Consider the following 27493-nt stretch of genomic DNA (forward strand, 5'->3'; position numbering starts at 1 on the left):
GACAGAGGGGACAGAGAGACAGAGGGGAGAGAGAGACAGAGGGGAGAGAGAGACAGTGGGGAGAGAGAGACAGAGGGGAGAGAGAGACAGAGGGGAGAGAGAGACAGAGGGGAGAGAGAGACAGAGGGGAGAGAGAGACAGAGGGGAGAGAGAGACAGAGGGGAGAGAGAGACAGAGGGGAGAGAGAGACAGAGGGGAGAGAGAGACAGAGGGGAGAGAGAGACAGAGGGGAGAGAGAGACAGAGGGGAGAGAGAGACAGAGGGGAGAGAGAGACAGAGGGGAGAGAGAGACAGAGGGGAGAGAGAGACAGAGGGGAGAGAGAGACAGAGGGGAGAGAGAGACAGAGGGGAGAGAGAGGGGAGAGACAGAGGGGGGGGGGGAGAGAGAGAGGGGAGAGACAGAGGGGGGGAGAGAGAGACAGAGGAGAGAGAGAGACAGAGGGAAGAGAGAGAGAGAGACAGAGGGAAGAGAGAGAGAGAGACAGAGGGAAGAGAGAGAGAGAGACAGAGGGAAGAGAGAGAGAGAGACAGAGGGAAGAGAGAGAGAGAGACAGAGGGGAGAGAGAGACAGAGGGAAGAGAGAGAGAGAGACAGAGGGGAGAGAGAGACAGAGGGGAGAGAGAGACAGAGGGGAGAGAGAGACAGAGGGGAGAGAGAGACAGAGGGGAGAGAGAGACAGAGGGGAGAGAGAGACAGAGGGGAGAGAGAGACAGAGGGGAGAGAGAGACAGAGGGGAGAGAGAGACAGAGGGGAGAGAGAGACAGAGGGGAGAGAGAGACAGAGGGGAGAGAGAGACAGAGGGGAGAGAGAGACAGAGGGGAGAGAGAGACAGAGGGGAGAGAGAGACAGAGGGGAGAGAGAGACAGAGGGGAGAGAGAGACAGAGGGGAGAGAGAGACAGAGGGGAGAGAGAGACAGAGGGGAGAGAGAGACAGGGGAGAGGGGGGATAGAGACAGGGGAGAGGGGGGATAGAGACAGGGGAGAGGGGGGATAGAGACAGGGGAGAAACACAGGGAGGGAGGGGGGAGAGACACAGGGAGGGAGGGGGGAGAGACACAGGGAGGGAGGGGGGAGAGACACAGGGAGGGAGGGGGGAGAGACACAGGGAGGGAGGGGGGAGAGACACAGGGAGGGAGGGGGGAGAGACACAGGGAGGGAGGGGGGAGAGACACAGGGAGGGAGGGGGGAGAGACACAGGGAGGGAGGGAGGGGGGAGAGACACAGAGAGGGAGGGAGGGGGGAGAGACACAGAGAGGGAGGGAGGGGGGAGAGACACAGAGAGGGAGGGAGGGGGGAGAGACACAGGGAGGGAGGGAGGGGGGAGAGACACAGGGAGGGAGGGGGAAGAGACACAGGAGAGGGGATATAGAGACAGGGGAGAGGGGGGATAGAGACAGGGGAGAGGGGGGATAGAGACAGGGGAGAGGGGGGATAGAGACAGGGGAGAGGGGGGATAGAGACAGGGGAGAGGGGGGATAGAGACAGGGGAGAGGGGGGATAGAGACAGGGGAGAGGGGGGATAGAGACAGGGGAGAGGGGGGATAGAGACAGGGGAGAAACACAGGGAGGGAGGGGGGAGAGACACAGGGAGGGAGGGGGGAGAGACACAGGGAGGGAGGGGGGAGAGACACAGGGAGGGAGGGGGGAGAGACACAGGGAGGGAGGGGGGAGAGACACAGGGAGGGAGGGAGGGGGGAGAGACACAGGGAGGGAGGGGGGAGAGACACAGAGAGGGAGGGAGGGGGGAGAGACACAGGGAGGGAGGGGGGAGAGACACAGGGAGGGAGGGGGGAGAGACACAGGGAGGGAGGGGGGAGAGACACAGAGAGGGAGGGAGGGGGGAGAGACACAGGGAGGGAGGGGGAAGAGACACAGGAGAGGGGATATAGAGACAGGGGAGAGGGGGGATAGAGACAGGGGAGAGGGGGGATAGAGACAGGGGAGAGGGGGGATAGAGACAGGGGAGAGGGGGGATAGAGACAGGGGAGAGGGGGGATAGAGACAGGGGAGAGGGGGGATAGAGACAGGGGAGAGGGGGGATAGAGACAGGGGAGAGGGGGGATAGAGACAGGGGAGAGGGGGGATAGAGACAGGGGAGAGGGGGGATAGAGACAGGGGAGAGGGGGGATAGAGACAGGGGAGAGGGGGGATAGAGACAGGGGAGAGGGGGGATAGAGACAGGGGAGAGGGGGGATAGACACAGGGAGGGAGGGGGGGGGAGAGACACAGGGAGGGAGGGGGGGGAGAGACACAGGGAGGGAGAGGGGGGAGAGACACAGGGAGAGAGAGGGGGAGAGACACAGGGAGAGAGAGGGGGAGAGACACAGGGAGAGAGAGGGGGAGAGACACAGGGAGAGAGACACAGGGGAGGGGGGAGAGAGACACAGGGGAGGGGGGAGAGAGACACAGGGGAGGGGGGAGAGAGACACAGGGGAGGGGGGAGAGAGACACAGGGGAGGGGGGAGAGAGACACAGGGGAGGGGGGAGAGAGACACAGGGGAGGGGGGGGAGAGACACAGGGGAGGGGGAGACAGTATTGTTGCCAGGAATTGAGCAGTTAAGCACAGAACAGTACACAACAACAGAGTCAGACACTTAGTTGAGGAAGGCATATTCTGATTTTATTAAATACCCAAGTTATGATGCCCCTGCTACCATATAACATATATGATGATGCGATTTTCACTCACACCACACCACAGTCACACCAAGCATTGAGCAATAATAAGGCAAAGGCATAATGTCAGCTCTGAGCTCAGTGAGGGAAAAAAGGCCTTTATGACTTTCAGCAAGGCCAGCTCAGCAAACTCTCAGGAGTTCAGGGCTGCACAGCACAGAGCACACTTGGCCTAGCTAGGTTCTATCCTGGTGTCCCACGTGGCTGAGCTCCGTGTCCGCTCCGCTCCTGTCCTCCTCCTACACTCGGCTCCTCCTGGCCTGGCCCCTGGGACCGGTCACTCTTCTCCATGCCGCCTGCGCCTGCAGTGGCACGCGCACCACATAGACACAGTAGTAGTCTTGACTAGTGACTACTCGTCTCTCCTCGAGTCCTCCAGGACCTCCTCCTTGCTCCTTCAGGCTTCAATCTCAGCCACCGCAGCTGCTGCCTGCCTGTCACTGACTGACTCAATGAGGCTGAGCTCGCTGTCAGTGTCAGGCCAGCAGCACTTTTAAATTCGGCAGAGATGGGCACGCAGTGGCAGCAGCAGAAGCTCCCTCTCTTCTTCTTCTTCTTCCCGCTGCCCTGACAAGCCCGGCGCGACGTTACGTGACTAACACGTCACTCACTCTGTCAATCAGCAGGCAGTGCTGAATGCTGATTGGCTGAGTGATGTAGAGCTCATCATGGAGGCGGTTTAGAGAACCGCCTCCATTGGAGCTACTGAGGGCCCGGCGAGTCACCAGTGGGTGGCGCAGCTACAAGCAAAGAGAGGATTGCAATTTAAATCCATTGTTGCGCAATTATTGGAGGGCAGCGGACCGGCTCACTGCCTCCTAATTGCGCAACAAATGGAAATGTTAACTGATTTTGGCTGCTGCACAAGCGCAGAAAAATAATATAATACTGATGTGTGTGACTGTGTACATTTTGTAAAATGCCAATAATAATAAAAAAAACCTACTTTTTTTATTTTAAATAAATATTATTTAAATATTTTTTTCCCTGATTGGACAGGGGAGGCACTGCCTCCCCTGCCTCCTATTACTGCACGTCACTGCTTTTAACAACAGGAGACTGCTAATTCATGTGGGCCATATAGATAACATTGTGCTCACGCCCCCGTGAAGTTATTGGAGTCATCACAACACAGCACTAATTGGCTAAAATGCAAGTCAATTGATATTAAATAAAACGTTATGTGATCAGGGGGCTGTCAAAAGATGCTTAAATAAAAGGTAATCACAGAGGTAAAAAGAAAATTAATATAACCATGTTGGTTATTCAAAACTGTGGAATGGGTAATAAAGGTATTATCTATCTTTTAAAACAATACAAATTCTGGTGTAGACTGTCCCTTTAAAGAGACTCAAAGCCCACCATTTCTCTTCATGGTAGTGTACAATTATAAAATCAATTCCAATCGGCTTCTAATATAAAATGTTCTATACGGCATATTTGCAATAATGTTTTTAACAGTTGCACTGCTGCCATATAGTGGTCCAGACATGTGCATACTACTTACCTAGGTATTCTTTTCAACAAACAATGCCATGAGAACAAAGGTATTTTGATAATAGTAGTAAATTAGAAACCCATATTTTTTATTTCATGATTTAGAAAGAGCATGTAATTTTAAACAACTTTCCAATTTACATCTATTATCTAAATTGCTTTATTTTCTAGATATCCTTTGTTAAAAAGCATATATAAAGAGGCTCAGTAGCTGCTGATTGGTGGCTGCACATAGGTGCCTCATGTGATTGGCTCACCCATGTGCACTGCTATTTCTTCAACAAAGGATATCTAAAGAATGAAGCAAATTAGATAAATGAAGTATATTGAGATGTGTTTTTTTTTTTAAATTGTATTCTCTGTCTGAATCACAAAAAAAAAAGTTGGTGTTGCATGTCCCTTTAAGCCCTTTTGTCACGTTATGAATGTTTTCTGATCTTATTCTAGACAGATTTTTTTTACATATATATTTATTTCACTTTCTCCTGTTAAGTGTAGTCAGTCCACGGGCCATCCATTACTTATGGAATATATCTCTTCCTAACAGGAAACTGCAAGAGAATTACCCAGCAGAGCTGCTATATAGCTCCTCCCCCCACATATCATACTCAGTCATTCTCTTGCTGCCTAACTAAAAAGGAAGCTGTGAGAGATCTGTGGTGTTTTTTAACTTAGTTTATTTCTACAATCAAAAGTTTGTTATTTTTAAATGGCACCGGAGTGTGCTGCTTATTCTCAGGCAGCATTAGAAGAAGAATCTGCCTGGGTTTTTTTCTATGGTCTTAGCAGACGTAACTAAGATCCACTGGCTGTTTCTCATCTGAGGAGTGAGGTAACTTCAGAGAAGGGGAATAGCATGCAGGGCTCCCCTGCAACAAATGAGGTATGTGCAGTAATTTATTTTCTGAGGAATGGAATTGACTGAGAAAATACTGCTGATACCATTGTAAAGTAAGTTCAGCCTTAAATGCAGTGATAGCGACTGGTATCAGGCTGATGTGTGTGTGTGTGTGTGTGTGTGTGTGTACACTGAATGTATTTTTCTAAGGAATGGAATTGACTCTGAAAATACTGTTAATACTGAAATAATGTATGAGCCTTAACTGCAGTAAAAACGACTGGTAGCAGGCTTAATAATAATAATACATAACTTTCAAATGTATGTTTAAAACGTTTACTGGCTTGTTAATCGTTTTTGTGAGGTACTTGGTGATAAAACTTATTAGGGCATGATTTTTACCACATGGCCATTTTTGTTTTCTGCATAGAAACAGTTTCTGAGCTTCCCCACTGTTGTAATATGAGTGGGAGGGGCCTATTTTAGCGCTTTTTTGCGCAGTAAAAATTCAGTCACAATCTGTCTACTTCATCCTCCATGATCCAGATCGTCTCTAGAGAGCTCAGGGGTCTTCAAAATCCATTTTGAGGGAGGTAATCAGGCACAGCAGTCCTGTGACAGTGTATTTGACTGTGAGAAAAACGTTAATTATATAATTGTTATCCGTTTTTGGGTACTAAGGGGTTAATCATCCATTTGCTGGTGGGTGCAATCCTTTGCTAACTTAATACATTTACTGTGAAAATTTGGTTGCTATAACTATTTTGGTCATTGTTATTTCAACTGTGTCAGTTTTTCTGTGCTTCTTAAAGGCACAGTAACGTTTTTTATATTGCTTGTAAATTAATTTTGAAAAGTATTTCCAAGTTTGCTAGTCTCATTGCTAGTTTGTTTAAACATGTCTGACTCAGATGAATCTCTTTGTTCACTATGTTTAAAGGCCAATGTGGAGCCCAATAGAAATTTGTGTACTAATTGCATTGATGCTACTTTAAATAAAAGTCAATCTTTACATGTAAAGAAATTATCACCAGACGACGAGGGGGAAGTTATGCCGACTAACTCTCCTCACGTGTCAGTACCTTCGCCTCCCGCTCAGGAGGTGCGTGATTTTGTGGCGCCAAGTACATCAGGGAGGCCCTTACAAATCACTTTGCAAGACATGGCTACTGTTATGACAGAAGTATTATCTAAGTTGCCAGAATTAAGAGGCAAGCGCGATAGCTCTGGGTTAAGGATAGAGCGCGCGGATGAGATGAGAGCCATGTCAGATACTGCGTCACAGTTTGCAGAACGTGAGGACGGAGAGCTTCATTGTGTGGGTGACGGATCTGATCCAGGGAGACTGGATTCAGAGATTTCCAATTTTAAATTTAAGCTAGAGAACCTCCGCACTTTGCTAGGGGAGGTATTAGCGGCTCTGAATGATTGTAACACGGTTGCAATTCCAGAGAAATTATGTAGGTTGTATAGATACTATGCGGTACCGGTGTGTACTGACGTATTTCCTATACCAAAAAGACTTACAGAGATTATTAGCAAGGAGTGGGATAGACCGGGTGTGCCTTTTACCCCTCCTCCCATATTTAGGAAAATGTTTCCTATTGACGCCACCACACGAGACTTATGGCAGACGGTCCCTAAGGTGGAGGGAGCAGTTTCTACTTTAGCTAAGCGTACCACTATCCCGGTGGAGGATAGTTGTGCCTTTTCAGATCCAATGGATAAAAAATTAGAGGGTTACCTTAAGAAAATGTTTGTTCAACAAGGTTTTATTTTACAGCCCTTCGCATGCATTGCGCCTGTCACTGCTGCGGCAGCATTCTGGTTTGAGTCTCTGGAAGAGGCCATTCGCTCAGCTCCATTGGATGAAATAATCAACAAGCTTAAGACACTTAAGCTAGCTAACACATTTGTTTCTGATGCCGTTGTGCATTTAACCAAACTTACGGCTAAGAACTCCGGATTCGCCATCCAAGCGCGCAGAGCGCTATGGCTTAAATCCTGGTCAGCTGACGTGACTTCTAAATCTAAATTGCTTAATATTCCTTTCAAAGGGCAGACCTTATTCGGGCCCGGCTTGAAAGAAATTATTGCTGACATTACGGGAGGTAAGGGCCATGCTCTACCTCAGGACAGGGCCAAATCAAAGGCCAAACAGTCTAATTTTCGTGCCTTTCGTAACTTCAAGGCAGGAGCAGCATCAACTTCCTCCGCTCCAAAACAGGAAGGAGCTGTTGCTCGTTACAGACAGGGCTGGAAAGTTAACCAGTCCTGGAACAGGGGCAAGCAGGCCAAGAAACCTGCTGCTGCCCCCAAAACAGCATGAAGAGAGGGCCCCCTATCCGGAAACGGATCTAGTGGGGGGCAGACTTTCTCTCTTCGCCCAGGCTTGGGCAAGAGATGTCCAGGATCCCTGGGCGTTGGAGATCATATCTCAGGGATATCTCCTGGACTTCAAAACTTCTCCTCCACTGGGGAGATTTCATCTTTCAAGGTTATCAGCAAACCAAATAAAGAAAGAGGCGTTTCTACGCTGTGTACAAGACCTCTTACTAATGGGGGTAATCTACCCAGTCCCGCGGACGGAACACGGGCAGGGATTCTATTCAAACCTATTTGTGGTTCCCAAGAAAGAGGGAACCTTCAGGCCAATCTTGGACTTAAAAATCCTAAACAAATTTCTAAGAGTTCCATCATTCAAAATGGAAACTATTCGAACCATCCTTCCCATGATCCAAGAGGGTCAGTACATGACCACAGTGGATCTAAAGGATGCCTACCTTCACATACCGATTCACAAGGACCATTACCGGTATCTGAGATTTGCCTTCCTAGACAGGCATTACCAGTTTGTAGCTCTTCCCTTCGGATTAGCTACGGCTCCAAGAATCTTTACAAAAATTCTAGGATCACTTCTGGCGGTGCTAAGACCGCGAGGCATAGCGGTTACTCCGTACCTAGACGACATTCTGATACAAGCGTCAAGTTTTCAAACTGCCAAGTCTCATACAGAGATAGTTCTGGCATTTCTGAGGTCGCATGGGTGGAAGGTGAACGTGGAAAAGAGTTCTCTATTACCACTTACAAGAGTTCCCTTTCTAGGGACTCTTATAGATTCTGTAGAGATGAAAATTTACCTGACAGAGGCCAGGTTATTAAAACTTCTAAATGCTTGCCGTGTCCTTCACTCCATTCCACACCCGTCAGTAGCTCAGTGCATGGAAGTAATCGGCTTAATGGTAGCGGCAATGGACATAGTACCATTTGCGCGCCTGCATCTCAGACCGCTGCAATTGTGCATGCTAAGTCAGTGGAACGGGGATTACTCAGATTTGTCCCCCCTACTAAATCTGGATCAAGAGACCAGAGATTCTCTTCTATAGTGGCTTTCTCGGCCACATCTGTCCAAGGGGATGACCTTTCGCAGGCCAGAATGGACGATTGTAACAACAGACGCCAGCCTTCTAGGCTGGGGAGCAGTCTGGAATTCCCTGAAAGCTCAGGGATTATGGACTCAGGAGGAGAAACTCCTCCCAATAAATATTCTGGAGTTAAGAGCAATATTCAATGCTCTCCTAGCTTGGCCTCAGTTAGCAACTCTGAGGTTCATCAGATTTCAGTCGGACAACATCACGACTGTGGCTTACATCAACCATCAAGGGGGAACCAGAAGTTCCCTAGCGATGTTGGAAGTCTCAAAGATAATTCGCTGGGCAGAGTCTCACTCTTGCCACCTGTCAGCGATCTACATCCCAGGCGTGGAGAACTGGGAGGCGGATTTTCTAAGTCGCCAGACTTTTCATCCGGGGGAGTGGGAGCTTCATCCGGAGGTCTTTGCTCAACTGATTCGTCGTTGGGGCAAACCAGATCTGGATCTCATGGCGTCTCGTCAGAACGCCAAGCTTCCTTGTTACGGATCCAGGTCCAGGGACCCGGGAGCGGTGCTGATAGATGCTCTGACAGCCCCTTGGGTCTTCAACATGGCTTATGTGTTTCCACCATTCCCGATGCTTCCTCGTTTGATTGCCAAGATCAAACAGGAGAAAGCTTCGGTGATTCTGATAGCGCCTGCGTGGCCACGCAGGACCTGGTATGCAGACCTAGTGGACATGTCGTCCTGTCCACCGTGGTCTCTGCCTCTGAGACAGGACCTTCTAATTCAGGGTCCTTTCAAACATCCAAATCTAATTTCTCTGAGGCTGACTGCATGGAGATTGAACGCTTGATTCTATCAAAGCGTGGCTTCTCGGAGTCGGTTATTGATACCTTAATACAGGCTAGGAAGCCTGTTACCAGAAAAATTTACCATAAGATATGGCGTAAATATTTACATTGGTGCGAATCCAAGAGTTACTCATGGAGTAAGGTTAGGATTCCTAGGATATTGTCCTTTCTACAAGAGGGTTTAGAAAAGGGCTTATCTACTAGTTCGTTAAAGGGACAGATTTCTGCTCTGTCTATTCTTCTACACAAACGTCTGGCTGAAGTTCCAGACGTTCAGGCTTTCTGTCAGGCTTTAACTAGGATTAAGCCTGTGTTTAAGTCTGTTGCTCCGCCGTGGAGCTTAAACTTAGTTCTTAATGTTCTTCAAGGCGTTCCATTTGAACCCCTTCATTCCATTGATATCAAGCTGTTATCTTGGAAAGTTCTGTTTTTGATGGCTATTTCCTCGGCTCAAAGAGTCTCTGAGTTATCTGCCTTACATTGTGATTCTCCTTATCTGATTTTTCATTCAGACAAGGTAGTCCTGCGTACTAAACCTGGGTTCTTACCTAAGGTAGTTACTAACAGGAATATCAATCAAGAGATTGTTGTTCCATCTCTGTGTCCTAACCCTTCTTCAAAGAAGGAACGACTTTTGCATAATCTGGACGTAGTCCGTGCCCTGAAATTCTATTTGCAGGCAACTAAGGATTTTCGTCAAACTTCTTCCCTGTTTGTCGTTTACTCTGGACAGAGGAGAGGTCAAAAGGCTTCGGCTACCTCTCTCTCTTTTTGGCTTCGTAGCATAATACGCTTAGCCTATGAGACTGCTGGACAGCAGCCTCCTGAAAGGATTACAGCTCATTCTACTAGAGCTGTGGCTTCCACCTGGGCCTTTAAAAATGAGGCCTCTGTTGAACAGATTTGCAAGGCTGCGACTTGGTCTTCGCTTCACACTTTTTCAAAATTTTACAAATTTGACACTTTTGCTTCGTCGGAGGCTATTTTTGGGAGAAAGGTACTTCAGACAGTGGTTCCTTCTGTTTAATGTTCCTGCCTTGTCCCTCCCTTCATCCGTGTACTTTAGCTTTGATATTGGTATTCCATAAGTAATGGATGACCCGTGGACTGACTACACTTAACAGGAGAAAACATAATTTATGCTTACCTGATAAATTCCTTTCTCCTGTAGTGTAGTCAGTCCACGGCCCGCCCTGTTTTTACGGCAGGTCTAAATTTTAATTAAACTCCAGTCACCACTGTACCCTATGGTTCCTCCTTTCTCGTCTGCTTTGGTCGAATGACTGAGTATGATATGTGAGGGGAGGAGCTATATAGCAGCTCTGCTGGGTAATTCTCTTGCAGTTTCCTGTTAGGAAGAGATATATTCCATAAGTAATGGATGACCCGTGGACTGACTACACTACAGGAGAAAGGAATTTATCCGGTAAGCATAAATTATGTTTTTTAGCAATTCTTATCTCTAAAATAATTTGCTTTGTTTCTGTATACTTTAGATTATATACACGCCTTTGTTTCTTGACAAGTAATGCATTTTAGTGTTTTCAAATATTTCACTTTTTTTTTTTTTTTTTCTTTAGGATTCTAAATTCTTGCACAGATCTGATGAAGGTGAGCAACAGGTTTGGTTTACTCCCTGGCAGGAATTATTTAAGATATATATATAGATTTCTTTCCTAAGATATGGTGAATCCATGGCTTCATCAATTACTGTTGGGAATATCACTCCTGGCCAGCAGGAGGAGGCAAAGAGCACCACAGCAAAGCTGTTAAGTATCACTTCCCTTCCCACAACCCCCAGTCATTCTCTTTACCTTTGGTGCAAGGAGAAGGTTAAGTTTTTGGTGTCTGAAGAAAGATTCTGTTCAATCAAGATTTTATTATTTTAAAGCCAGAGTAGGTTTACTCTGATCTTTCCTCTCAAGATTGGGTCTAGCTGTACTCCACGTTATTCTCTTCAGTAGGGTGGTGGTGGCTTTTAAGCAGTGAGGAACTTGTAAGATGGGCCTTGCTGCATTTTCCTCATATGCTGCCCAGGGTATAGAAAGTCAGAGTAGGCTTACTCTGTTCTTTCTTTTTTTCTACAAGTCTCTGTGAGGAGTAGCATCCTCTCATGCCGTGTAAGCTGTCATCCTGCCGGACAGCTAGATGCAAGTAAGTGCCCTTTTGTGTTCTAAGTGTAGGAGGCAGTGCACTTTAAAAGATCCTGCAAAATTAATTGGGACATTATATATCCTAGTAGGATATTTCTTATGGCAGAGTGCAGGCACTTGATGTGACATATTATGAGAGAGACTGCTTCCCCTTCATTGGTGATGAAGGGGTTAACTAGTTGTGGGGCTCATTTTTATTGTTTAAAAAAAAAAGAGAGGCTGCAGACTTGAAACATAGGATGGGTGAACTTGCCTTTGTTTACTGTCCCTGCAAGGGACGATATTATAATGCACTGATTATATTAAGCTTGAGGGTTTATCAGTTCTGGAAGTGAGTGCTTAATTAGAAGCACTGCTCACTTCTCAGACCGATCTTGTGTATCCTAAGCTCTTCCGCTCCTAGTAGGAGAGGTGTTATCCTTTCTACTTGTTTTTTCATTAGGAAGGCTCTATTTTCTGTTTGCGCGCCTGTCACAGGCTCCATCTTGACTCCGCCTTCCTTCTTGAACGGAGCTGAGCAGCGCCATTTTCAGCAGGGTCTGTAAGAGATCAGGCTCCGATCACGTGACTCCGCTTCTTGTCTGTACGGAGCGGTGATGCTGTGTGTTAATGCCTCAGTAGTCTCAGGAGTTTGTGTTAAAATGTGCTGAAGGTGGCAGCAAATCACTATGGATTTGCAAGTTTATGTCCATAGATTTCGATATCTTATGATAGGGCGTTTTTTTTTCCTTGAAAATTGTTTTAAAGTGTTTGTGCATATTTTATTATAAACTATTTTATATAATATGAAAATATTTTTTTTATCTTACTCTGGAACAGGGGTCTGTTCCTGGGTATTATTGCTTATTATATCCTGCATGATTTAAAGTGACTGCTTAAAATTTTTATCATGTTTTATTTTTGTGCTGTTTTTCTATGTATGTTGTTCATGGAGCTGGGAATGCTCCTATGGACATTTGTCTGCTCTGCCATAAATTATTACTTTTATAATATTATTTAATTATTAAACTGTAAAAGTATTGAATTTTTATTTTAAGGGAAAATTCCTTTGAGCTTCGTGTCTCCTAGGATGAGGCTGTTTAGGCAGTGCCACAGCTTTTTCCTATTATGTCCCTAGCCTCTATGGCAACACATGCAGTGCTCTGCGGTTCCTCTCAATCTCCTGGAAGAGTTTTTTTCCCTGCAGAATTTACTGTCCAGGTATCTTCTGCGATTTCTGTGGCATTATAATTTTTTTCCAATACTGAAAGAAAAACGCAAGAGGAAATTTAGAGATTCAGATAGTAAGGTTTCTGTACCATCTGCTGCTACTTTGATTGTCCTTCCTTCATAGATCTGATGAGTAGGATACGTCAGTAGTCTCTGAGGGTGAAATCTCAGATTCGGTCAATATAATTCCTTCATCTGATGCTGCAGTAGTATCCTTCAGATTTAAGCTTGAACACCTTCCTGTATGGTTAAAGGAGGTTTTGGCTACTTTGGAGTGATTCCAATATGTATGTCGTTGTCAACCCTAAAGAATCTAGTAAACTTTCTAAGTACTAGAATTCCTCTGTTGAAGTTTTTCCTGTTCCAGACCGTGCTAGGAGATTTTTTACAGGAATGGGAGAAGTCAGGGATTCCTTTTTCCCCGTCTCCTGTCTTTGGAAAGATGTTTCCTGTCGCTGTCTCCATTAAATATCATGGTGCACGGTGCCTTAAGTAGTAGTAGGGTATTTCTACTATGGCTAAGAGAACTATGATTCCTAACGAAGATAGTTGTTCTTTTCAGGATCAATGGACTAAACTGAAGGCTTACATGGAAGATTGTTTTGCCACTGTGTCAAGTGCGGCATCTTATTGGGATACCTTGTTTGATCCACTTTGGTAAGGACTCCTTTGGAGGAGATCCAGATCAGAATTATGGCTTTTAAGCTAGCCAATTCTTTTATTTCTGATTCTACCATGCATGTGTGTTTAGCCAGGAGTCGAGATATCTGGCATCGCTGTGCTAGCCAGCGGGGCATCGTGGCTATATTCATTGTCAGTGGATTTTTCCTTTGAGTCCCAGCTTCTGGCGCTTCCTTACAAGGGTAAGACCTTGTTTGGTCCTGATCTGACAGGAATATTTCTGATATTACGCGTGGAAAAGGGTCTTTTCTACCACAAGGAAAGATAAATAAACCTAAAGGACTTTGCTGCCAATCCGGGATCGGTCAGAATCTCTCTGTCTTTAAACATGGATACAAGATGTCCCAGATGGGCTGCCGATATAGTATCTCAGGTTTTCTACATAGCATTCATACCTTCCTCCCAGAGGCAGGTTCCTCCTCTCAATTTTATCTGCAGGCCAGATAAGTGAGGCATTTTTGAAGTGCGTTTGGGACCTCTCTTTCCTGTGAGTGATAGTTCCAGATCCTGTAAGGGAACAGGGTCTAGAATTCTATTCATTCCTGATCATGGTTCCTGAAAAAGAGGGAATTTTTTGTCCTATTATAGATCTAAAGTGTCTCAACAAGTTTTTCTTAGGGTACCGTCCTTCAAATAGAAACCAGTGGTTCCATTCTTCCTTTGGTCTAAGAGGGTCAGTTCATGGTGACCATAGACCTGGAGGACGTGTATTTTCAAGTTCCTGAGTTTTTCCTTTCTGTCAAATACTTTCTGTTTGTGGCTCTTCCCTTTGGCTTTGCCACGGCTCCTGCCGGGGGGGGCTCTCTTGGCAGTGGTCAGGTTTTGTGGTTTTGCTGTGGTACCCTTCCTGGACGACACAATGGTTCAGGCGTCATCATTTCAACAAGCAGTCTCTCATACAAGAGATCTTGTTGTCTTTTCTTCATTTCCACGGATGGGAAGTGAATCTGAAAATGGGTTTCCTTGTTCCAGCTATAGGGGTAGTTTTCTTTGGGACCTATCGCTGACAATATTTTTGTCAGAGGTCAGAAGAATCGAGGATTCTTTTCTCTTGCCTCTCTCTGCAATCTACTGTTTGGCCTGTCAGTGGCTCAATGTATGGAGGTAATTGGTCTGATTGTTGCTTTATTGGACATCATCCCTTGCTCGATTCCATCTGAGAGTCTGCTGTTATGCATGCTCAGATAGTGGAACAGGGATCATGCGGTTTTGTCTCGCAGGATAGATCTAGATCTGTCAACTTGAGATTCTTTCCTGTGGTGGTTTTCGCAGGAGCATCTGTCTCGGGACACATGCTTCAGGAGACCTTCCTGAGTAATAATGACTACGGACGCCAACCTGTTGGGTTGGTGACTATGGACTTGGGAGTAGTCTGCTATTCCATAACCATCTTGGAGTTGAGAGCGATCTACAAGGTTCTAATGGCTTGACCTCAGTTGTCCAAGACAATTTCATCTCAGTGGTTTACATCAACCTGGGAGGAACCTGGAGTTCCTTAGCCATGATTGGCGTGGATTGTCCGGTGGGTGGACGCTCACATTAGTTGTCTATCCACTATTCACATTTCAGGTGCTTCTCCCGGAGGTGTTCTCCAGGTTAGCCCTCAAATGGGGGGTGCTCGAGTTGGAGATGGCATTACGCCAATCTTTTTTGTTGCGTTCAAAGGTCTAGAGATCAGCAGGCTGCTCTGTGAAAATCCTTGGAGGTTCCTTGGGATTTCAGTCTGACATCCATGTTCCTCAGTATGCTCTCCTTCTACGAGTTTTTGCTCATATCACATAGGAGTGGGAACCGGTATTTTTAATAGTTCTGCATAGTCTTGCAGGATCTGGATACAGACCTAGCGGAGATGTATCTCTTCCACCTTGGTGGTTGTTCCTGAGGAGGGACCATCTAATTCAGGGTCCATTCTTTTGTTTCTTTGAAGCTTTCTGCTTGGAGATTGAACGCTTAGTTCTGTCTAAGCCTGGTTTTTCTGAGTCGGTCATTAAGACCATGATTTAGGCTCGCAAACCTGTTACTAGAAAGATTTGCCATAAGATATGGCGTATATATATCTTTATTTGTGTGAATCCAAGGGATAGTCCTTGGAGTAGGGTCAGGATGCCTAGGATTTTGTCTTTTCTCCAGGAAGGTCTGGAGAAGGGTCAGATTTCTGCATTTTCTGTTTTGCTACTTAAGCGTCTCGTGGACGTGCCAGATGTGCAATCTTTTTGTCAGGCCCTATGTTTAAGTCTGTTGCTCCTCCTTGGAGCGTTATCCTTGTTCTTAAAGTTTTGCAGCAGGCTCCATTTGAGCCATTGCATTTTATAGATATTAAGTTGTTATCTTGGAAGTTTTTTTTGTTTTATTCTGATAAGGCGGTTCTTCGTACTAAGTTAGGTTTCCTTCCTAAAGTGTTTTCGGACAGAAATATTGATCAGGAGTTTGTTGTTCCTTCTCTATGTCCTAGTCCTTCTTCTCATAAAGAAAGTTTATTGCACAGCTTGGACGTTGTGAGTGCTTTAAAATTTTATCTACAGGCGACTAAGTATTTTCGCCTGTCTTCTGCCCTGTTTGTTGTTTCTCTGGAAAACGTAAAGGTCAGAAAGCTTTTGCTACTTCTTTCTCTCTGGTTGACTGCTGGGCAGCAGTCCAATGGAAGAATTGCAGCTCTTTCCTCTAAGGCTGTCTCCTCTTCTTGGGCTTTCAAGAATGAAGTTTCTGTGGAACAGATTTTCAAGGCTGCAACTTGGTTCTCTTTGCATGCTCTTGCCAAATTTTACAAAATTTATACTTTTGTCTCGGAGGAGGCACCTTTTTGGGAGTAAGGTTATTCAAGCGGTGGTGTCTTCTGTTTGGGTCTGCCTGTCTTGTCCCTCCCTTTTCATCTGTGTCCTCTAGCTTGGGTATTGGTTCCCAACAGTAATTGATGAAGCCATGGACTCACCATATCTTAGGAAAGAAAAGAAAATTTATGCTTATCTGATAAATTTATTTATTTCTGGGTATGGTGAGTCCACGGCCCTGCCCTTTATTTCGAGACTGTTATTGTTTTGCTAAACCTCAGGCACCTCTACACCTTGTGTTACTCCTTTTTTTCTCCATTTCCCTTTGGCCGAATGACTGAGGGTTGTGGGAGGGAAAGTGATACTTAACAGCTTTGCTGTTGTGCTCTTTGCCACCTCCTGCTGGCCAGGAGTGATATTCCCAACAGTAATTGATGAAGCCGTGGATTCACCATATCCGGAAAGAAATACATTTATCAGGTAAGCATAATTTTTCTTTTATTCTAGAAACCAAGAGGTAGAACCAATTAGCATATCACAAATGCAAATAACCTAAGTGATGCTTTAATGTATATTTACCTAAACTGACTCCCTCCAGTGATATCACAACATTCAGCAGAAAAGGATTGGAAATCAATTTATTTGAAATGCATAAAAATGCAGTGTTTTAATACTTAAACTGTGTTCTGGATAAAATATTTCTTAACATAAAATTACATTAATACAATATCAGGAATTATCCATTGTACCTGCTGGAATGTATTAAATTGTTTACAAATAGCTCAATTACCTTTATTTTGTCATTTAAACACTCTTTAAGGCAGTGGTGGGCAAGAGGTAGATTGCGGTCTACCAGTGAACCGCTAGTGAATTTTGAGGTGACCGCCTCAAAAATTTCAAAAATCTGCATAATAAGAGAAATAATTCTCACACATCTAGATTCTGAGTGAAGAGCCTCGCCACCGTAGCTGTATGAGAAATATTTCTCTTATGCAAACTTTTGAAACCGGCTATGAGTCTATGACGGCGGTATGTGTACTTCAGCATGTGCTACGCGGCTGTAGCTGAACTTGCTGCCCCAGCTTTAGTTGCTACCTGTTCCAAACTCTCCTACTTTTTGTCTCAAGAGCAGTTAGTCCATATTACAGACTGTTCATGCGCAGGGCTGAGATGCTGCTTGGTATCCCTGGGTTTGGCAGTTCCAGGTCCTGTTCTGTCTGATACTACTTTATAGTTCTGTCCTCCGTTACCTTTCACCAGGCTCTGCTGGCTGAATGTTCTAGTGTTGTTTTTCCCCCCAGCGTCTGTTACTCCCCCTCCGGTTCTTTTACTTAGTCTGTACCAGGCTTTGATGCTGCTCTCTGATACTTTCTCTGACACACTAATATTAGTTATACTATGTGCTAGTTTCTGTAGCTTTCTGTCACCAAATTGTGCAGGTCAGTGGTGTTGCTGCTTTACCGGTTTCTGGTTGCTGTGTAAGGGGGTACAGTGCCTGCAGGTCCTGTCACTGTCCCAACTATTTGCAATAGTCTTCAGCTAGTAGTGGGTGGATGGAGAGCAGCCAACAGGACCTGCCCCCTAATCAACCTGACATGGCGTCCAGCCAATAAAATTACTTTGTAGAATAGGTCTGTCTATGCTTGGCTGAGAATAGTTTCTTGTCATCGTTGTACCTGAGCTGTGGGTTTCCCATGTGTTCCAGGCCTGACTACTCCGCTTGCCCTACCCTAGACTCGAGCAGTCTTGATTGTGAGACTACTTATTCATACGCAGGAGCAGTACACAACTAAGGTTACTTGATAGTCCCAGCGTGACATAAAGAGAGAGCTCTCACAGTCAGTAAAGAGCGCGGCTGTATTTATTATTAAAGAGTGCGGCTGATTTTAAAGATGCATTCTTTGTAGCAAAATAAAATTTTCAGCCAGCAGGTCCTATTTGAGGCAAAAATAAATTTTTTTAGCCAGCAGGTCCTATTTGTGGCAAAAATACATTTTTTAGCCAGCAACTGGTGTGTTTGTTTTTAGTTAGGTGACCACGTCACTTGGAATAAAATTAGAGGTAGCCCTTGCCTTACAAAAGTCTGCCCACCCCTGCTTTAAGGGGTTAAAACTACATATGGATCTGTTTACTTTTTTTTTGTTTTTTACATTCTTAAACAACATTTCTCCAACATTGGTGTGTCCGGTCCACGGCGTCATCCTTACTTGTGGGATATTCTCTTCCCCAACAGGAAATGGCAAAGAGTCCCAGCAAAGCTGGCCATATAGTCCCTCCTAGGCTCCGCCCACCCCAGTCATTCTCTTTGCCGTTGCACAGGCAACATCTCCACGGAGATGGTTAAGAGTTTTTTGGTGTTTAAATGTAGTTTTTATTCTTCTATCAAGTGTTTGTTATTTTAAAATAGTGCTGGTATGTACTATTTACTCTGAAACAGAAAAGGATGAAGATTTCTGTTTGTGAGAGGAAGATGATTTTAGCAGACAGTAACTAAAATCGATTGCTGTTTCCACATAGGACTGTTGAGATGAAGTAACTTCAGTTGGGGGAAACAGTTAGCAGACTTTTCTGCTTAAGGTATGACTAGCCATATTTCTAACAAGACCATGTAATGCTGGAAGGCTGTCATTTCCCCTCATGGGGACCGGTAAGCCATTTTCTTAGTCAAACAAACAGAATAAAGGGCTTATTATGGGCTTAAAAACTGGTAGACATTTTTATGGGCTAAATTGATTGCTTTATTTGGGCATTTTATGCATATTTATGCTGACAATTTGCATTTATAAACTTTGGGAATGTTTATTAAACGGCAGGCACTGTGTTAGACACCTTTTCCAGTCAGGGGGCCTTCCTAGTTATAGACTGAGCCTCATTTTCACGCCATTACTGCGCAGTTGTTTTTTGAGAGCAGGGCATGCAGATGCATGTGTGAGGATCTAAAAATTGCTGGAAAAGCTTCTAGAAGGTGTCAATTGGTATCGTATTCCCCTCTGGACTTGGTTGGGTCTCAGCAAAGACTATAGCTGGGACTGTATAGGGGTTAAATTTACAAACGGCTCCGGTTCCGTTATTTTAAGGGTTAAAGCTCTGAAATTTGGTGTGCAATACTATTAATGCTTTAAGACACTGTGGTGAAATTTTGGTAATTTTTGAACAATTCCTTCATACTTTTTCACATATTCAGTAATAAAGTGTTTTCTGTTTAAAATTTAAAGAGACAGTAACGGTTTTGTTTTAAAACGTTTTTTGTGCTTTGTTGACAAGTTTAAGCCTGTTTAACATGTCTGTACCTTCAGATAAGCTATGTTCTATATGTATGAAAGCCCATGTGTCTCCCCATTTAAATTTATGTGATAATTGTGCCATAGCGTCCAAACAAAGTAAGGACAGTACTGCCACAGATAATGAAATTGCCCAAGATGATTCCTCAGATGAAGGGAGTAAACATGATACTACATCATCTCCTACTGTGTCTACACCAGTTTTGCCCATGCAGGAGGCCCCTAGTACATCTAGTGCGCCAATGCTTATTACCATGCAACAATTAACGGCTGTAATGGATAACTCCATAGCAAATATTTTATCCAAAATGCCTACTAATCAGAGAAAGCGCGATTGCTCTGTTTTAAACACTGAAGAGCAGGAGGGCGCTGATGATAATTGTTCTGTCATACCCTCACACCAATCTGAAGGGGCCATGAGGGAGGTTTTGTCAGATGGAGAAATCTCAGATTCAGGAAAGATTTCTCAACAAGCTGAACCTGATGTTGTGACATTTAAATTTAAATTAGAACATCTCCGCGCACTGCTTAAGGAGGTGTTATGTACTCTGGATGATTGTGACAACTTGGTCATTCCAGAGAAATTATGCAAGATGGACAAGTTCCTAGAGGTTCCGGTGCACCCCGACGCTTTTCCTATACCCAAGCGGGTGGCGGACATAGTAAATAAGGAGTGGGAAAAGCCTGGCATACCTTTTGTTCCTCCCCCTATATTTAAGAAATTATTTCCTATGGTCGACCCCAGAAAGGACTTATGGCAGACAGTCCCTAAGGTCGAGGGGGCAGTTTCTACTCTAAACAAACGCATTACTATTCCTATCGAAGATAGTTGTGCTTTCAAAGATCCTATGGATAAAAAATTGGAAGGTTTGCTTAAAAAGATTTTTGTACAGCAAGGTTACCTTCTACAACCAATTTTGTGCATTGTTCCTGTCACTACAGCAGCGTGGTTCTGGTTCGAGGAACTAGAAAAGTCGCTCAGTAGAGAGACTCCATATGAGGAGGTTATGGACAGAGTTCACGCACTTAAATTGGCTAACTCTTTTATTTTAGATGCCGCTTTGCAATTAGCTAGATTAGCGGCGAAAAATTCAGGGTTTGCTATCGTGGCGCGCAGAGCGCTTTGGCTAAAGTCTTGGTCAGCGGATGTGTCATCCAAGACAAAATTGCTTAACATCCCTTTCAAAGGTAAAACTCTATTTGGACCAGAATTGAAAGAGATTATTTCAGACATCACTGGGGGAAAGGGCCACGCCCTTCCACAAGATAGGTCTTTCAAGGCTAAAAATAAGTCTAATTTTCGTTCCTTTCGCAATTTCAGGAACGGACCGGCCTCTAATTCTGCATCCTCTAAGCAAGAGGGTAATGCCTCACAACCCAAACCAGCCTGGAAACCGATGCAAGGCTGGAACAAGGGTAAGCAGGCCAAGAAGCCTGCCGCTGCTAACAAAACAGCATGAAGGAGTAGCCCCCGATCCGGGACCAGATCTAGTGGGGGGCAGACTCTCTCTCTTTGCTCAAGCTTGGGCAAGAGATGTTCAGGATCCCTGGGCGCTAGAAATAGTTTCTCATGGTTATCTCCTGGAATTCAAGGAACCTACCCCCAAGGGGAAGGTTCCACATGTCTCACTTATCCTCAAACCAAATAAAGAGACAGGCATTCTTACTTTGTGTAGAAGACCTGTTAAAGATGGGAGTGATACACCCAGTTCCAATAAAGGAACAAGGAATGGGATTTTATTCCAATCTGTTCGTAGTTCCCAAAAAAGAGGGAACTTTCAGACCAATTTTGGATTTGAAGATCCTAAACAAATTTCTCAGGGTACCATCGTTCAAGATGGAAACCATTCGAACGATTCTACCCACTATCCAGGAAAGTCAATTTATGACTACCGTGGATCTAAAGGATGCGTACCTACATATTCCTATCCACAAAGAACATCATCAGTTCCTAAGGTTCGCTTTTCTGGACAAGCATTACCAGTTTGTGGCCCTCCCATTCGGGTTAGCCACTGCTCCAAGGATTTTCACAAAGGTGCTAGGGTCCCTTCTAGCGGTTCTAAGACCGAGGGGCATTGCAGTAGTACCTTACTTGGACGACATTCTAATACAAGCGTCGTCCCTGTCAAAAGCAAAGGCTCATACAGACATAGTTCTAGCCTTTCTCAGATCACACGGATGGAAGGTGAACATAGAAAAAAGTTCTCTGTCTCCGTCGACAAGAGTTCCCTTCTTGGGAACAATAATAGATTCTTTAGAAATGAGGATTTTTCTGACAGAGGTCAGAAAATCAAAACTTCTAAGCTCTTGTCAAGTGCTTCATTCTGTTCCTCGTCCTTCCATAGCGCAGTGCATGGAAGTAGTAGGGTTGATGGTTGCAACAATGGACATAGTTCCTTTTGCACGAATTCATCTAAGACCATTACAACTGTGCATGCTCAAACAGTGGAATGGGGACTATACAGACTTGTCTCCAATGATTCAAGTAGATCAGAAGACCAGAGATTCACTCCGTTGGTGGCTGACCCTGGACCATCTGTCCCAGGGAATGAGCTTCCGCAGACCAGAGTGGGTCATTGTCACGACCGACGCCAGTCTAGTGGGCTGGGGCACGGTCTGGGAATCCCTAAAAGCTCAGGGTCTATGGTCTCGGGAAGAGTCTCTTCTCCCGATAAACATTCTGGAACTCAGAGCGATATTCAATGCTCTCAGGACTTGGCCTCAACTAGCAAAGGCCAGATTCATAAGGTTCCAATCAGACAACATGACGACCGTTGCGTATATCAATCATCAGGGGTGAACAAGGAGTTCCCTGGCGATGAAAGAAGTGACCAAAATAATTCAATGGGCGGAGGATCACTCCTGCCACCTGTCTGCGATCCACATCCCAGGTGTGGAAAACTTTTTTCTGAGTCGTCAGACATTCCATCCGGGGGAGTGGGAACTCCATCCGGAGATCTTTGCCCAAATAACTCAATTATGGGGCATTCCAGACATGGATCTGATGGCGTCTCGTCAGAACTTCAAGGTTCCTTGCTACGGGTCCAGATCCAGGGATCCCAAGGCGACTCTAGTAGATGCACTAGTAGCACCTTGGACCTTCAACCTAGCTTATGTATTTCCACCGTTTCCTCTCATTCCCAGGCTGGTAGCCAGGATCAATCAGGAGAGGGCCTCGGTGATCTTGATAGCTCCTGCGTGGCCACGCAGGACTTGGTATGCAGACCTGGTGAATATGTCATCGGCTCCACCATGGAAGCTACCTTTGAGACAGGACCTTCTTGTTCAGGGTCCATTCGAACATCCAAATCTGGTCTCCCTCCAGCTGACGGCTTGGAGATTGAACGCTTGATTCTATCGAAGCGTGGGTTTTCAGATTCTGTGATAGATACTCTGGTTCAGGCCAGAAAACCGGTAACTAGAAAGATTTACCATAAAATATGGAAAAAATATATCTGGTGGTGTGAATCCAAAGGATTCCCATGGGATAAGATAAAAATTCCTAAGATTCTCTCCTTTCTACAAGAAGGTTTGGAGAAAGGATTATCTGCAAGTTCTCTAAAGGGACAGATCTCTGCTTTATCTGTCTTACTACACAAAAGACTGGCAGCTGTGCCAGATGTTCAAGCATTTGTTCAGGCTCTGGTTAGGATCAAGCCTGTTTACAGACCTTTGACTCCCCCCTGGAGTCTAAATCTAGTTCTTTCAGTTCTTCAAGGGGTTCCGTTTGAACCTTTACATTCCATAGATATTAAGTTGCTATCTTGGAAAGTTTTGTTTTTGGTTGCAATTTCTTCTGCTAGAAGAGTTTTCAGAGTTATCTGCTCTGCAGTGTTCTCCTCCCTATCTGGTGTTCCATGCAGATAAGGTGGTTTTGCGTACTAAGCCTGGTTTTCTTCCTAAGGTTGTTTCTAACAAAAATATTAACCAGGAGATAGTTGTACCTTCTTTGTGTCCGAATCCAGTTTCAAAGAAGGAACGTTTGTTACGCAATTTGGACGTAGTCCGTGCTCTAAAATTCTATTTAGAGGCTACAAAAGATTTCAGACAAACATCTTCCTTGTTTGTTGTTTATTCTGGTAAAAGGAGAGGTCAAAAAGCGACTTCTACCTCTCTTTCCTTTTGGCTTAAAAGCATCATCCGATTGGCTTATGAGACTGCCGGACGGCAGCCTCCTGAAAGAATCACAGCTCACTCCACTAGGGCTGTGGCTTCCACATGGGCCTTCAAGAACGAGGCTTCTGTTGACCAGATATGTAAGGCAGCGACTTGGTCTTCACTGCACACTTTTGCCAAATTTTACAAATTTGATACTTTTGCTTCTTCGGAGGCTATTTTTGGGAGAAAGGTTTTGCAAGCTGTGGTGCCTTCCGTTTAGGTAACCTGATTTGCTCCCTCCCTTCATCCGTGTCCTAAAGCTTTGGTATTGGTTCCCACAAGTAAGGATGACGCCGTGGACCGGACACACCAATATTGGAGAAAACAGAATTTATGCTTACCTGATAAATTACTTTCTCCAACGGTGTGTCCGGTCCACGGCCCGCCCTGGTTTTTTAATCAGGTCTGATGAATTATTTTCTCTAACTACAGTCACCACGGTACCATATGGTTTCTCCTATATATATTTCCTCCTGTCCGTCGGTCGAATGACTGGGGTGGGCGGAGCCTAGGAGGGACTATATGGCCAGCTTTGCTGGGACTCTTTGCCATTTCCTGTTGGGGAAGAGAATATCCCACAAGTAAGGATGACGCCGTGGACTGGACACACCGTTGGAGAAAGTAATTTATCAGGTAAGCATAAATTCTGTTTTTTTGGCGTAAACGGCATCAATATACAATTTAGATAGAGGCACAGAATGTCATTTTCTAGAGAGACCATTAGGATCATATTTGAGGCCGTTCTTGGCCTCTTAATCACCATAAAATAATTTACACTGTCGGAAAGTATGTTTATAAAAAGGAGACCACTTTTGGGCCTTATGATATAAACAGAAATGTAACTAAAATGACAACAGCATGTTAAATGCTCAGAAAACAAAACATTATATTGCAACATATAAATGTACTTGGTACAGGTTGATGTTAACTCTGTATGGGACTCTGGAGGCAAAAAAATAAGAGTTCCTTTTGTTTTCCTTTTAAGGTCTGGGACCAAATCTGAGAGACTACAGGGTGATATACAAAATCTGCTCACATATTACTTTACTGCAGGTCCTCTAGAAGCAGCATACTGCTAGGAAACATGACGGGGCATATTATAAATAAAACTTGATAATTCTGATAGGGGAACAGATTTATAAACTAAAGATTTAACAGCGGTATCTATCAAGTCACTGCTAGGGTTAAACACCCTTCCAACGCTATCCATAAGATGTTATAGTTGGTATGGGGAATATTGCTTACTTTGTTTTAATAATCTTATCTTAATCTTTGGTTTACACAAATTTGTTTAAATAAGTATTTGCTGTCCTTGCTATTGTGGGCAATAACACAAACAAATAGAATTATGTATAAACTAACAGTAACTTTGATTAATGTAGATACTTTTTATTACAGGCTATCAAACTTCTGGTGATTACCTCTACTGATCTGCAGAAGGAGATTGTGGAGAGTGGAAGGGTATGTATGTACTTTCTGTACTTTTGAATAAAGTACAGTATTGAAGAATACTTGTGTACAATAAAGTAATGCTTGTAGGTAGGTGTAATGCGTGCTTGCAGGAATATACTTGTTCACTTGAGAGGTCCTATTCAGTGATCGTAAGGTTTGTAGTCTTCTGACACTTGTAGGATTTAGCTCTGTTTCTACTTAGCAGTAAAGTGTTTTAAATATACAGTTAAAGGAAGAGGTTTGTTACTACATTATCAAAACTGAAATATAGATGAGTGAATTTCAGTTTTGATCAGAAGCATTTTACAGTTCACAAGTATTTCTAATAAAGCTATCACTGTTTATCGCTATTTTGGTTTAAATAACCATTCTGGGTGGTACTATGTGAAGTCGCTATTCTAGATGACTTACTTGGTGCAACACTTCTTGTGTAGCAGAAATACTAGATAACATTTATTTTTGTGCTGAGAATAGCAGTTCAGTAGATTTATTACACCATGAGAGGGGGTCAGTTAGGTTTTGTCAGTGTTGTGGGCATTTTCAGCAGGGCCACATATCCACATCCTACAGAACCTTTGCTTGCTCTACTGAGCTAATAAGTGTAATAGCTTACACTAGTCCTGATTTTGCCTTTTGTTGTTTCTGAAGAATATCCTGGTACTTAAGTGGTCTTTATAAAAGAGGCTAGGGACTTCACTATTGTCCCTATTTGCAAAGCTAAATTGCTAGGGAAAGATAGTATATGTTATGTGATGCATAGCTTGGCCTTCTCATGTAAAAATTAGTATTTTCTTCTGTTAAGTGTGATCAGTCCACGGGTCATCATTGCTTGTGGGATATTAACTGCTCCCCTACAGGAAGTGCAAGAGGATTCACCCAGCAGAGTTGCTATATAGCTCCTCCCCTCTACGTCACCTCCAGTCATTCTCTTGCACCCAACGACTAGATAGGATGTGTGAGAGGACTATGGTGATATATTTAGTTTTTATATCTTCAATCAAAAGTTTGTTATTTTATAATAGCACCGGAGTGTGTTATTCCTTCTCTGGTAGAATTTGAAGAAGAATCTACCTGAGTTTTTCTATGATTTTAGCCGGAGTAGTTAAGATCATATTGCTGTTTCTCGGCCATCTGAGGAGAGGTAAACTTCAGATCAGGGGACAGCAGGCAGATTAATCTGCAAAGAGGTATGTAGCAGTTTATTATTTTCTGACATGGAATTGATGAGAAAATCCTGCCATACCGTTATAATGTAAACTCAGCCTTGAATGCAGTAGATGTAGCTGATATCAGGCTGTCATGTATGTATATTTTACACTTCAGTTTTCTGGGAAATGGTACTTCTCTGGCTTTTAAACTGTATACATAGACTTAACCTATTTTGCAGGGACTTGCAATAGGTTTTAAATGACAATTAATTATTGAGGTAAAACGTTTTTTTGCTGGCATGTAAAAACGTTTTTTTCTCTGAGGTACTGGGTGAAAAAATGTTTTGGGCACTTTTTTTCCACTTGGCAATAGTTTTGATTTAAATTAGAGCAGTTCACTGATCCCTCTCACTGTTATGTGTGTGGGGGAGGGGCCATTTTGGTGCTTTCACTATGCATCAGAAAAACTCAGTCAGAGGTTCATTTTCTTCCTGCATGATCCGGTTCATCTCTACAGAGTTCAGGGATCTCAAGAGTCTTTTTTGAGGGAAGTAATCATTCACAGCAGAGCTGTGCTGATTGTATTGACTGTGATATAAAAAACGTTTATTTGTGTATTTTTATTCTGCTGCCTGGGTTAGTTATCATTTGCTGAGGGGAACAATCCTTTGCTAAAACTGTATATTCTGACAAAGATTGATGCTATAACTTAATTATTTTATCTGTTATAATATTTTCTGTGCTTCTTAAAGGCACAGTTCGTTTTCATATTATTTGTAAATTACTTTGAAAAGTATTTCCAAGTTGCTGTTTATTTGCTAGTGTGTTAAACATGTCTGATTCAGAGGAATATCTCTGTGCTATATGTGTTAATGCCAAAGTGGAGCCCAATAGAAATTTATGTACTAAATGTATTGATGCTACTTTAAAAAATAGTCAATCTGTACAAATTGAACATATTTCACCAAACAACGAGGGGAGAGTTATGCCGACTAACTCGCCTCACGTGTCAGTACCTGCATCTCCCGCTCAGGAGGTGCGTGATATTGTAGCGCCGAGTGCATCTGGGCGGCCATTACAAATCACATTACAAGATATGGCTACTGTTATGACTGAAGTTTTGGCTAAACTACCAGAACTAAGAGGTAAACGTGATCACTCTGGGATGAGAACAGAGTGCGCTGATAATGCAAGGGCCATGTCTGATACTGCGTCACAGTTTGCAGAACGTGAAGACGGAGAGCTTCATTCTGTGGGTGACGGTTCTGATCCAAATAAACTGGACTCAGACATTTCAAATTTTAAATTTAAGCTTGAGAACCTCCGTGTGTTACTAGGGGAGGTATTAGCGGCTCTGAATGATTGTAACACAGTTGCAATCCCAGAAAAAATGTGTAGGTTGGA

The 27493-nt window shown here is 44.1% G+C and overlaps 1 protein-coding gene across 2 annotated transcripts in view; it reads left to right on the forward strand.

Moving 5' to 3' along the window:
• HIP1R (huntingtin interacting protein 1 related) overlaps nt 1-27493 on the forward strand; it is a 533463-nt gene that overhangs the window by 430784 nt on the left and 75186 nt on the right. For both annotated transcript variants that reach the window (XM_053701777.1, XM_053701776.1), the window contains 2 exons: nt 10820-10850; nt 24888-24950. In XM_053701777.1, coding sequence (XP_053557752.1) covers nt 10820-10850; nt 24888-24950 — 94 coding nt within the window. The remainder of the gene's footprint in view (nt 1-10819; nt 10851-24887; nt 24951-27493) is intronic.

The sequence above is a fragment of the Bombina bombina genome, chromosome 2 (genome assembly GCF_027579735.1).
Source record: "Bombina bombina isolate aBomBom1 chromosome 2, aBomBom1.pri, whole genome shotgun sequence".
Classification (NCBI taxonomy): domain Eukaryota; kingdom Metazoa; phylum Chordata; class Amphibia; order Anura; family Bombinatoridae; genus Bombina; species Bombina bombina.